General features: G+C 53.5%; 1 protein-coding gene across 7 annotated transcripts in view; it reads right to left on the bottom strand.

Annotated features, from left to right (window-relative positions):
• The window catches only part of ngef (neuronal guanine nucleotide exchange factor), a 178,565-nt gene that overhangs the window by 110,587 nt on the left and 55,097 nt on the right, over window positions 1-12,881 (bottom strand). Inside the window, exon 1 of one of the 7 annotated variants that reach the window (XM_072474602.1) lies at window positions 4,396-4,453. The exons of the other annotated variants lie outside the window; for them this stretch is intronic. Coding sequence (XP_072330703.1) covers window positions 4,396-4,453 — 58 coding nt within the window. Of the gene's footprint in view, window positions 1-4,395; window positions 4,454-12,881 lie in introns of those variants that run through there. 7 annotated transcript variants of the gene reach the window in all.

Below are 12,881 nucleotides of genomic sequence, written 5' to 3'. Positions count from 1 at the left end.
CAGAATTCCTGCCCCTGTGGGAATCTCGAGGTTTTGTTTCAGCCGATGGAAAACCCCTATCCTCTGCCCCGTTGTTAAAGCACATTCTCAAGACGCCTCAGATCGCTCATACGGTATCATTAAAATAGGAAGCCATCATCGCTCCTCCCCACCCGGTAATGTAAAGGCAGACGCCTTAGCCAAAGCAGGATCCCGCCATGGTCACTTCTGGCAGCCACCCAAAAGCGAACCGGTACACTCCAGATTTCCCAGACCAATATTGAGGATCTATTTCAAGCCCAAAAAGCAGACAACACTCTCAAACAGGTTTTTGACGGCAACTTCCCAGCCCCCTATGATAAATGGAAGGACGCACTGACTGTATAGGATGGCATAGTTTTAAAAAACTGAATTTATGTGGTCCCCACCCAGGACAGAAACCAGCTCATTTACCAATTTCATGATGGACACGGATATCAGGGGATAGACAATACCATTGCCTATTTAAGACCTTTGTGTTGGTGGCCTGATTTAATAAGCTATGTGACCCATTATGTCGAGAATTACCCTAACTGTGCTCAGAACAATCCCGAACGTTACTCAAAGAAAGGACAATTACATCACACCCGACCTGTGAATGGCCCTTGGACAAATTTGCAAATTGATTACATTGGCCCCCTTCCCCCTTGCAGAAACGGTTTCAAGTACGTGCTGGTTGTAATCGACACCTTTACTAAATGGGTAGAAGCATTTCCCTCACGGACAAACACAGCAAAGGCCACCGCTAAGGTTTTGACCCAACAGATATTCACACGCTGGGGTCTCCCCGCAGTATTGAGTCAGATCAAGGTTCCCACTTCACTGGCAGAGTCATGCAAAATGTTTTAACAACTTTTGGGATCAGTCAGAAATTCCATGTAGCATATCACCCCCAATCCAGTGGCATTGTCAAGAGAATCAATCAAACTTTAAAAGCGACCATTAGGAAGATGGTGCAACAGAACAATATCACGTGGGACACGGTCCTCCCATTTGCCCTCATGTTTATTTGGAACACCGTTTCCAGTTCCACGGGTTTCACCCCCCCACACTCTTATGACCGGACAGCCCATGAAGGGTGTTGAATATTTATTAGGCCTTGATCTGGCAAGCCCTCACCCACGAAAAAGCAGTCGAACAGGTTACAGATAACATTAAAGCAGCACAACTCGCTGTAGCTGTCCAAGTAGGCGCTAGAAGGAAGCAGAGTAAAGCCTGCTTTGACAAAACTGTCCACCCTGTAGAGTACACAGTGGGTCAGTAAGTAATGGTTTCACTTTACAACCCCAGTTCTTTCCTCTCCCCCAGATTTGCAGGACCCTACTCCATTTCCGACAAAGTGAGCCCCTCCATGTACAAGATAATGTACCCCAACGGTAAAACTGGTTGGTTCCACATCAACCAACTCAAAGTCTACAGATTACAATGTGCCACTCCCACCACATCTCTCTGGCAATAGGAGACAATCATGCCTCGCCCATCGACAACCTAGTCCAACCCCTACGCCAACACTCCCCCAGCCATGCCGGCATTTTATCCCTTGTCTATACCCATAGACCCGAACTTGTCTCCGCCCACAGGTACAGACTTACACCTTGAACCTGACTCCGACGACAGCAAGAGCCTCCCGGATTTGATTACTATCCCTGAACAGTGGCGGGATCTCTCTGCCACCCGTCACCCCAGCTCCCGGAACCACCACTTAGATATCTTTGACCCCCTATATGCCCTCCACCAGCCACCGCCACAGCTACCGCCCAACCACAGTAACTTGTCCTCCACTCTCACCGCCCCTACGCCTCATGACAAACAAGCCCCTCTGTGGCACCGCGACAACTCTTGCAGATTACATGATGATTCGGACTATCCAACGGCCCACGTGGCCAAGGCACAGAAACGGCAGACACGAGTCTGCAACCGGGAGATGGTGATGATTCAGATACTTACATTCATATCGGTAATGCTTTTACAACCCTGTTTGGTACAGAACCCTGAGGTGTCCAGATGATGAGAAAGAGACACCGCCTAAGTATTAAGGTGTCCAAAGTTCTGATGGAGCCTGCCCACCTTTTTCCTTCTTCTTCTTCTACCACATGGTTTTAATTCATGTTGCCCGACACAAAATTACTCTTCTGATTCGAGGGTAAATGCCCAATGACAGTTAAAGGCACACATTTGTTGGGAAACAGATCACTGTTCTCCCAGTCTTTATGACTGGTTTCCACACGACTACAAACTCTTTCCGTCCACCCAGGTCACCCAGGTAGGGAGTAACGGCACTGATCCCCGCACTACCTGAGGACCCCAAATTCATCCAGTCAGTTAAGCTCGGGTAGTGGAGTAACGGCACTAACCCCCACCCTACTCGGGGATTCTACCCATTCTTCTCCCGAAGCGGCCCACATGCACCTCATGTTCCCTTCACCTCATACGCTCTGGAATGGTTCTCTATACTGTGCATTGCCTTTGGCAGGCCTTAGTTTCACCTTCTCTACTCTCCCTTTGGGTGTGGTATAAAGAATGCATTTTGCCACGTTCCGTACGCTCACCCCTTCTTTCCTTTACCTCCCGCGACCCCCTGGTCGCTCCCCACATGCTATTTACACGTACGACACAATTGGTTGCTAACCACTGCTACTATACACGCTGCTACACGCAAACTACCGCTGAGCCCTGGGACGAAAATCTATAAAACTGGCCGCTCTGAAATTCGGCTGGTTAAGATAAGCCTCAACCACCACTGGTTGCAAGTAAAGAAAAGACTGGTCGAAGAAATTGTCCGCCCACTCCAAGCATTGACCACAAGCTGCAAGAGTCTCTGTACTTTAAACATTAGCATTTCTTGTCTCTCCAAAATAGTATTTCAACAAAACAAATGAGGGAGTCACACATGGTGACAATCATAACGGGTAATTGGAGTAAGGAGAGAAAGACTAATAAAACGAGATATTAACCAAAGATAATAACAGATACTATGCTTGCACCCCCAGGATTACATGGAAAACAGAAAACACAGGATGAAGCAAGGATTGCTGACATATGTTTGGATCATCGCTGGCCTTCTGCAACTGCACATGCAACAAACATTTGTAACACTACACCAGCCCCGAACACTACCACACAACAGGTCACCACCAACCCGGACACTACACCACACATAAAGACAGACATCGAAACCCCCACCTGGTGCGAAAACATTGCCAAATGGAACCCCTTTTATGCATAGTAGAGGCCTTTCTAGTAATTGCAATAATCTGCAGTGTCATTCAGACACTGCGACTCCGTAAATGGCGAGCAAAAGCCTCCCGCTCCCCGATATATAGTCCGATCCCCCTTCTTTGGAATTCAACAAAATTAAACGCATGTACCAATTGCTGCTAAGAATAAACCATGTACCTCTTTAACTTTATTAGGATTAAGTAGAAATGTGATGCTGCTGTTTTAAATTTTGTACTGTATATAAGTTCTTTGATATTCACCAGCAGTGTGAGAGTAGCTTAGATAGCGTTAGCTAGAGATCAACTGTGCGGATAAATTAAATGTTTTATTGTGACCTGAATTATAGTGACCGTTAGAGATTAATTAATTTATGAATGTATTAATGGAATATTAGGTAAATATCCCAAACCATAAGAAAGAGTAGAGTAGAACCTTGCCTTGACCAAGGGTGACCGGGCCACCAAGGATGAACAGGGATCAGTAGTGTTATCCACCACGCTGCACGTTCAGGATCAAAAGGACGGAATGTAGCCCATTTTCCCAGGACAATAGAACTCCAATCAAGCAACCGGTACAGCCACAGACTGATCGGCGCCACTCCCCTTACTCAGAAAGCACAACTGCCAAGGTCAATGACCGCTAAGGACCCACCCAGCCACCAAGGACCCGCCCTTTATTGGCCGAAATCAAAGACAGTGATCAGAGCCCTGTCAAACTATTGGGTCCAAGGTTAAGGATCGCCCCAAAGAGCACAAAATCCCAGAGGGATAAAAGAGAGCACAGCCATGTGTTCTGTCTCTTTTGGATCCGGCCTGTGCCAATCCAATTGCAGCAGGAACAGCCAGCCAAGTTCAAGACCAACGATCGCTACCTGATGTATGAGCCTAGCAGGGACAGAGCCACTTTCTTTGAACCAGCCAAGTGAAATCCAGATAAAGATCTTATCCATTTGCACAGTGCCTGTCACCCTGAAGTTAGGTATAGGTTATTGTAGCTGCTAGGTGAAGCTTAACTCGTAGTAGATATTGTGTTTGCATGTTGAGATAACTCTTGTGTATGTAAATAAACCATCTTTTGAACTAACTAACTGATTGTGTGGTCATTTGATCGACATAAGGGAAAGGCTTGTGGTTCACTAAGATAAATAAAAGTACCCACAGTATTGGCGACGCTGTTGGGACCAAAACAGAGCAACAGGCATCCACATGCAGCACATGGGCCGGAACCGCCTTCAGCCAAATCCAGGATGATGCACGTCTCAACGGCTGGCTTTTCGCTCAGAAGCCGGAGTCGCAGCTGCGTTCAGTCCAGCCGTGGGGATACCACGTGAGGGGTGACACGCCAAAACATTCACCTCCATCCCTTGTAACTCTTGGACGCCTGTGCTTTCGTGGGATAGGGAGATCTGCAGCACCTGCTGAAATATTAGGGAGACTTCACCCAAACACTTTTTCTAAGTTTCCATATTATTGATACTGCAGACCAATCAATCGCAGAGCATTTCGGGCAAAACAGTTCCATACTCACAAAACTCACAAAGCTGTCTTCCATAGCCAAGACACAATCTCGGTGACGGACTCACCAGTGGACCACTCCGTCGTATTAAACCAATAACTATGGAATGATTATCGATGGGATTGGGTGAAAGCATTGTGCCATAAGGGTCATGAGCAGGCCAATTGTTTGCGTGTCTGGCATTGCCGGGTACGTGAGAGTCCGGATCACCCCAAACATATGCGGTTCACAGGCTGCCAACAATATGACGATCTGACTTCCGGGTGCGGCTATGCAGAGCTAGGTCGCATATTCGGTAGCTCCTGCTTGGAACGGACTTTGGGGCTCTTCTGCAGGGCCCCCACGGCATTTGTTTGACATTTCCCGGTGTGGCAAGAGGACTGCAACACTCCCCTGACGGTGTCCCCCAGGAGTGTTGTGTCTTTTGGCTGCCAGGCCCGACAGAAGCAGTGGAAGATTTGGCTGCAACAGGACAAACAGCATTTGCAGCAGTTTGCAGCATGCAAGCGGGGGAAGGGCAAGTTTAAAGCTGCAAACAGTCCTGAGGACCTTTATCAAAAGTGAATTCTAACAGCAGAGGGAACAACTGTGAAAAGATCTCACCAGGGCCACTAAAGAAGCGGGGACGAGGCTTCCGGTGGCGGCCATGGAGGAGTAGGTCACGCATTCGGCAGCTCCCGTCTGGAACGGACACTTAGACCTTTTTCAGGAGTTTCCACGGACATTTTGGGGCCGATTGGTGAAGCGAACACTGCCAAAAGGATTCCCTCTCGAGACTTTTGGGCTCTTTTCAGGGCCCCCAAGGGCACTTTTTCGACGTTTCCCGGGGTGGGAAGGAGTTAATAATAGTTCCCCGTCAGTATATGACTTTAACTAGGAGCGGGGTGACAAAAAAGGTGGTGGTGGACCAGAAGAAGGGAGGGAAGAAGGACAAAATGGCGGCGGGCGGAGACCAGGCAGCGTGGAGGCAGTGGGCGGAGGAGCAACAAGAGGGTATCCAGCGCTGCCTCAGAGAGATTAAAAAGGACCTGCTAGAGCCGATGAAGGCTTCTATTGATAAGCTGCTGGAGACACAGACGGCCCAGGGGGTGGCGATCCGAGAGGCTCAACAAAAGATCTCTGTCAATGAGGACGAGATCTTAGTCCTGGCGGTAAAGGTGGAGGCGCACGAGGCGCTCCACAAGTAATGGTAGGAGCGGTTCGAGGAGATGGAGAATCGGTCGAGGCGGAAGAATCTGCGGATTCTGGGCCTCCCGGAGGGGCTGGAGGGGCAGGAAGTGGGGGCCTATGTGGTCACCATGTTAAACTCGCTGATGGGAGCGGGGTCCTTCCAGGGGCCCCTGGAGCTGGAAGGGGCCCATAGAGTGTTGGCGAGGAGGCCCAAGGCTAACGAGCCTCTGCGGGCGGTGCTGGTGCGGTTCCATCGGTTCGTCGATCGGGAGTGTGTGCTCAGGTGGGCCAAGAAGGAGAGGAGCAGCAGGTGGGAGGAGGCGGAGGTTCGGATATATCAGGACTGGAGTGCGGAGGTGGCGAAGAGGATGGCCGGGTACAATCGAGCGAAGGCGGTGCTGCACAGGAAGGGGGTGAAGTTTGGCATGTTGCAGCCGGCGCGATTGTGGGTTACCTACAAGGACCGGCACCATTATTTTGAGTCTCCGGAGGAGGCGTGGGCCTTTTTTCAGGCCGAGAAGCTGGACACAGACTGAGGGTCGGGATGGGCGACTGGGGACTGCGGTGGATATGTTATGCCTATTTTTGGTTCGGGGGGAGGGCCTTTGCATTGTTTTGGGTTTCTTTTTCTCTGTGTTTTTCTCTTCCGGGTTGGGGAGGGTGGATGGGGCGGGTTGGGCACTGTTTTGGTTGGTGGCGGGGCCTGGTAGGTGGAGAGCGCGGGATTTGTTTCCCGCGCCGAAGACTGGGGGGGACGGGACCGGGGCGGGGAAGCAAGGATTGTTTCCCGCGCTTAGAACGGAGGGGGAGAGCCTGTGAACGGGGAGCGGGAGAGGAGGGTGTGCCACACAATGGGAGGAGTCGAAGGGGAGGCGGGAGTGGCCGGGGTCAGCAGGAGTCAGTTGACTTGCGGATGTGCAATGGGGGGAGTAAACCAGCTAGGATGGGTCCTAGCCGGGGGTGGGGTGGGGGGGGAATCGAGTTGCTGCTGCTAAGATCAAGGAGGAGCTGGAGCGAATGGGGTGGGTCAAGACGGGAGTATGCCGCTGTGGGGAACCGGCCGGGTGTGGGGTGCGGGTGCGTGGCTGGCCGAGGAGGGGTCATGGCTAGTCGGCAGGGGAGGGGGGCGGGTAGCCCCCTAATCCGGCTGATAACCTGGAATGTAAGGGGACTGAATGGGCCGGTTAAGCGGGCCCGGGTGTTCGCGCACCTGAAGGGGCTCAAGGCGGATGTGGTTATGCTCCAGGAGACACACCTGAAGGTGGCAGACCAGGTAAGACTGAGGAAAGGGTGGGTAGGTCAGGTGTTTCACTCGGGGCTAGATACCAAAAATCGAGGGTGGCGATCTTGGTGGGAAAGAAGGTGTTATTCGAGGCGTCTAGCATTGTGGCAGATAATGGCGGTAGGTACATAATGGTAAGTGGTAAGTTGCAGGGAGAGAGGGTGGTACTGGTCAATGTGTACGCTCCGAACTGGGACGATGCGGGTTTTATGCGGCGTATGTTGGGTCGGATCCCAGACTTGGAAGTGGGGGCCTGATAATGGGGGGAGACTTTAACACGGTGTTGGATCCTGCACTGGATCGCTCCAGGTCTAGGACGGGTAGGAAGCCGGCGGCGGCTAGAGTGTTGAGGGGATTTATGGACCAAATGGGAGGGGTGGACCCTTGGAGATTTGCAAGGCCGGGGGCTGGGGAATTTTCATTCTTCTCACATGTCCATAAGGCTTATTCGCGAATCGACTTTTTCAATTTGAGTAGGGCGCTGATAGCGCGAGTAGAGGGTACTGAGTATTCAGCAATAGCCATTTCGGACCACGCCCCGCATTGGGTGGACTTGGAGATGGGGGAGGAGAGGGACCAGCGCCCGCTGTGGCGCTTGGAGGTGGGGCTGTTGGCGGACGAGGAGGTGAGCGAGCGGGTCCGAGGAAGTATAGAGAGGTACTTGGAGACCAACGACAACGGGGAGGTCCGAGTGGGGATGGTATGGGAGGCACTGAAGGCGGTGGTGAGGGGAGAGCTGATCTCCATCAGGGCCCACAAGGAGCGGAGGGAGCGGGGGGAGAGGGAGAGGCTAGTGGGGGAGATGGTGAGGGTAGACAGGAGGTATGCGGAAGAGCCTGACGAAGGATTGTTGAGGAAGAGGCGCAGCCTCCAGGCCGAATTCGACCTGGTGACCATCAGGAAGGCGGAGGTGCAGTGGAGGAAGGCCCAGGGGGCGGTCTACGAGTATGGGGAAAAGGCAAGCCGGATGCTGGCGCATCAGCTTCGGAAGCGGGACACAGCTAGGGAGATCGGGGGAGTTAAGGACAGGGGAGGGAGCGCGGTGCGAAGTGGGGTTGGCATCAATGGGGTCTTCAGGGACTTTTACGAGGAATTGTACCGATCCGAGCCCCCACGGGAGGAGAGAGGGATGGGCCGTTTCCTGGACCAATTGAGGTTTCCAAAGGTGGAAGAGGGACTGGTGGCGGGACTGGGGGCCCCGATTGGGCTGGAGGAGCTGATCAAAGGGATAGGAAGCATGCAGGCGGGAAAGGCACCGGGGCCGGACAGTTTCCCGGTCGAGTTCTATAAAAAATATATGGACCTGTTCGGCCCGCTGTTAGTTAGGACCTTTAATGAGGCAAAGGAGGGGCGGGCTTTACCCCCGACGATGTCCCGGGCACTGATCTCCTTGATCCTGAAGCGGGACAAGGATCCCCTGCAATGTGGGTCTTACAGACCGATTTCCTTGCTAAATGTAGATGCCAAGGTGTTGGCGAAGGTCTTAGTCACGAGGATTGAGGATTGTGTGCCGCAGATCATCCATGAAGACCAGACGGGGTTTGTGAAGGGGAGTCAGTTGAACGCGAATGTGCGGAGGCTTTTGAACGTTATCATGATGCCGGCGAGGGAGGGGGAGGCGGAGATAGTGGTGGCAATGGATGCTGAGAAAGCCTTCGATAGGGTAGAGTGGGGGTACCTGTGGGAGGTGCTGAAGAGGTTTGGGTTTGGGGAGGGGTTTGTCAGGTGGGTTAGGCTATTGTACGAGGTCCCGATGGCGAGTGTGGCCACAAATAGGAGGAGGTCTGAGTACGTTCGGTTGCACCGAGGGACGAGACAGGGGTGTCCCCTGTCCCCCCTGCTCTTCGCACTGGCGATTGAACCCCTGGCTATGGCACTGAGAGAGTCGAGGAACTGGAGGGGGTTGGTGCGGGGTGGGGAGGAGCACAGGGTGTCGCTAAATGCGGACGACCTGCTGCTGTATGTGGCGGACCCGGTGGGAGGAATGCCAGAGGTAATGAGAATTCTTAGGGAATTCGGGGACTTTTCGGGGTACAAGCTCAATATGGGGAAGAGCGAGCTGTTTGTAGTTCAGCTAGGGGACCAGGAGAGGCGAGCTCCCACTAAAAAGGGTGGAGAGGAGTTTCAGATATTTGGGGGTCCAGGTGGCCAGAAGCTGGGGGGCCCTGCATAGGCTTAACTTTACAAGGCTGGTGGAGCAAATGGAGGAGGAGTTCAAGAGGTGGGACGCGTTGCCGCTGTCCCTGGCGGGTAGGGTGCAGTCAATCAAAATGACGGTGCTCCCAAGGTTTTTGTTCCTGTTCCAGTGCCTCCCCGTGTTTATCCTGAAGGCTTTTTTCAGGCGGGTTAACAGGAGTATAATGGGGTTTGTGTGGGCGCGAGGGACTCCGAGGGTGAGAAGGGTGTTCCTGGAGCGGAGTAGAGATAGGGGGGGGCTGGCGCTGCCCAACCTCTGTGGGTACTACTGGGCCGCCAATGCGACAATGGTGCGCAAGTGGGTGATGGAGCGGGAGGGGGCTGCTTGGAAGAGGCTGGAGACGGCGTCCTGTGTGGGTACGAGTCTGGGGGCACTGGCAACGGCGCCGCTGCCGCTCCCTCCAAGGAGGTATACCACGAGCCCGGTGGTGGTGGCGGCCCCCAAAATTTGGGGGCAGTGGAGGCGGCATAGGGGGGAAGTTAGGGCCTCGGCGTGGACCCCATTATGGGGGAACCACCGGTTCACCCCAGGAAGAACAGGTGGAGGGTTTTCGGGGTGGCACAGGGCAGACATACGAAAGTTAGGGGACCTGTTTGTGGACGGGAAGTTTGCGAGCTTGGGTGAGCTGGAGGAGAAGTACGGGCTCCCCCTGGGGAACACCTTCAGGTACTTACAGGTAAGGGCGTTTGCCAGACGGCAGGTGGTGGAATTCCCACGGCTACTGCCACACACAGTACAGGACAGGGTGCTCTCGGGGGGGTGGGTGGGATTTGGGAAGATCTCGGAAACTTACCAGGTGATGCAGGAGGAGGAGGAGGCCTCAGTGGTGGAGTTGAAAAGTAAGTGGGAGGAGGAGTTGGGAGAGGAGATCGAAGAGGGGACTTGGGCAGATGCCCTAGGAAGGGTGAACTCTTCCTCTTCATGCGCGAGGCTCAGCCTCATACAGTTTAAGGTGCTGCACAGGGCACACATGACCGGGACAAGGATGAGCAGGTTCTTTGGGGGTGAGGACAGGTGTGTTAGGTGCTTAGGGAGCCCAGCAAATCACACCCATATGTTCTGGGCATGCCCAGCGCTGGAGGAATTTTGGAAGGGCGTAGCGAGGACGGTGTCGAGGGTGGTAGGATCCAGGGTCAAACCGGGCTGGGGGCTCGCAATATTTGGGGTGGTAGAGGAGCCGGGAGTGCAGGAGGCGAAAGAGGCTGGAATTCTGGCCTTTGCGTCCCTGGTAGCCCGGCGGAGGATTCTCCTTCAGTGGAAAGATGCGAGGTCCCCAAGCATGGAATCCTGGATTAGCGATATGGCAGGGTTCATTAAATTAGAGAGGGTGAAATTCGCCTTGAGAGGGTCGGTACAAGGGTTCTTTAGGCGGTGGCAACCTTTCTTAGACTTTCTGGCAGAACGATAGACATTGGTCAATGGCAGCAGCAGCTCGGGGGGTGGGGGGGGGGGGGGGTTTACTTTATTTTTGTTTATGTTATTTACACTGGACGGTCTGAGGGGGTATATACACCTGTTGTCTTAAGTCGGGGTGTTAATGTAAATTTATTATTTAGGTACGGGGAGAAGGGGTTTGGGGGGGTTGCTTTTTTAGATTGTGTTTTGTACTTACCCCTGTTGGGTTCTTTTTTCTTTCTCATTTTGTTATTGATATTTTATGAAAACCTTTAATAAAAATTATTTTTTAAAAACAATATGACGATCTGGTGCCCGTTCTCCCTGATATTGTTCGTCCGGAAGAAATAATGCATTCGTTCAGTGCATTGGTTCCTGTCTTCAACTGCATCAAATGCATCTAACCACTCGAACAGAGGCATGGCGAATCAAATAAATCATGGTGGGAATGGTGGCATGGTGGGGCCCAGGCGAGGCAGCCGGCATGGTGGAACCCAGGCGAGGCAGCCGGCACGGTGGGGTCCAGGCGAGGCAGCCGGCATGGTGGGACCTAGACGAGGCAGCCGGCACGGTGGAACCCAGGCGAGGCAGCCAGGATGGTGGGGCCCAGGCGAGGCAGCCGGCTTGGTGGAACCCAGGCGAGGCAGCCGGCATGGTGGAACCCAGGCGAGGCAGCCGGCATGGTGGGGCCCAGGCGAGGCAGCCGGCATGGTGGAACCCAGGCGAGGCAGCCGGCATGGTGGAACCCAGGCGAGGCAGCCGGCTTGGTGGAACCCAGGCGAGGCAGCCGGCATGGTGGAACCCAGGCGAGGCAGCCGGCATGGTGGGGCCCAGGCGAGGCAGCCGGCATGGTGGAACCCAGGCGAGGCAGCCGGCATGGTGGAACCCAGGCGAGGCAGCCGGCATGGTGGGGCCCAGGCGAGGCAGCCGGCATGGTGGAACCCAGGCGAGGCAGCCGGCATGGTGGAACCTAGACGAGGCAGCCGGCACGGTGGAACCCAGGCGAGGCAGCCAGGATGGTGGGGCCCAGGCGAGGCAGCCGGCATGGTGGGGCCCAGGCGAGGCAGCCGGCATGGTGGGGCCCAGGCGAGGCAGCCGGCATGGTGGAACCCAGGCGAGGCAGCCAGGATGGTGGGGCCCAGGCGAGGCAGCCGGCATGGTGGGGCCCAGGCGAGGCAGCCGGCATGGTGGGGCCCAGGCGAGGCAGCCGGCATGGTGGGGCCCAGGCGAGGCAGCCGTCATGGTGGGGCCCAGGCGAGGCAGTCGGCATGGTGGGGCCCAGGCGAGGCAGCCGGCATGGTGGAACCCAGGCGAGGCAACTGGAAAGGCTGAAAGGGTTTTTCCTCATATCGTCTCAGGTTCTTTTGTTAATCACCTTCGAGATTTTGCTTTTCTGCCGATTGTGACAGTTTCTCCATATTTACTCTATCCAAAGCCCTCATGATCTTATACACTTATAACAAATCTCCTCTCGACTTTCTCCAAGTAGAACAGCTCCGGCTTCACCAGTCTTTCCACATAACTGAAGTCTCTCAGCCTCGGGACCAATCCTTTGTGCACCCGTTCTAAAACCTTCACATCCTTCCCATTGAAGCTGAACCATTGTTTTATGAAGGTTCATAACTGATTTGCTTTTGTACTTTGTACTCCTGCATATAAAATGTAGGATTCAATATCATTTATTAACTACTTTCTCAATCTTTCCTGCCACCTTCAATGATTTATGCGCATATACACCCAGCTACATCTATTCCTGCATTTTCTTTTGAATTCTACCCTCATCTCGTTTTCCTGACCAAAATGTATAATTTCCAATTTCTCTATGTTAAAACTTGTTCTGCAATAATGGAGGGTGACTCACCAGTGGTAGGGGTTGGCACAATGATTAGCCAGGGACCCGGGTTCATTCTGGTCTTAGGTGACTGTCTGTGTGGAGTTTGCACTGTCTCCATGTGTCTGCGTGGGTTTCCTCCGGGTGCTCGAGTTTCCTTCCCACTCCAAGTTAGGTGGATTGGCCATGCTAAATTGCCCCTTAGCCTCCAGGGATGTGGGTTACAGTGTTACAGAGATAGGGCGGAGGAGTCG

This window comes from Scyliorhinus torazame, chromosome 14 (genome assembly GCF_047496885.1).
Source record: "Scyliorhinus torazame isolate Kashiwa2021f chromosome 14, sScyTor2.1, whole genome shotgun sequence".
Lineage (NCBI taxonomy): Eukaryota > Metazoa > Chordata > Chondrichthyes > Carcharhiniformes > Scyliorhinidae > Scyliorhinus > Scyliorhinus torazame.
This window is presented reverse-complemented; position numbering and strand designations above follow the sequence as displayed.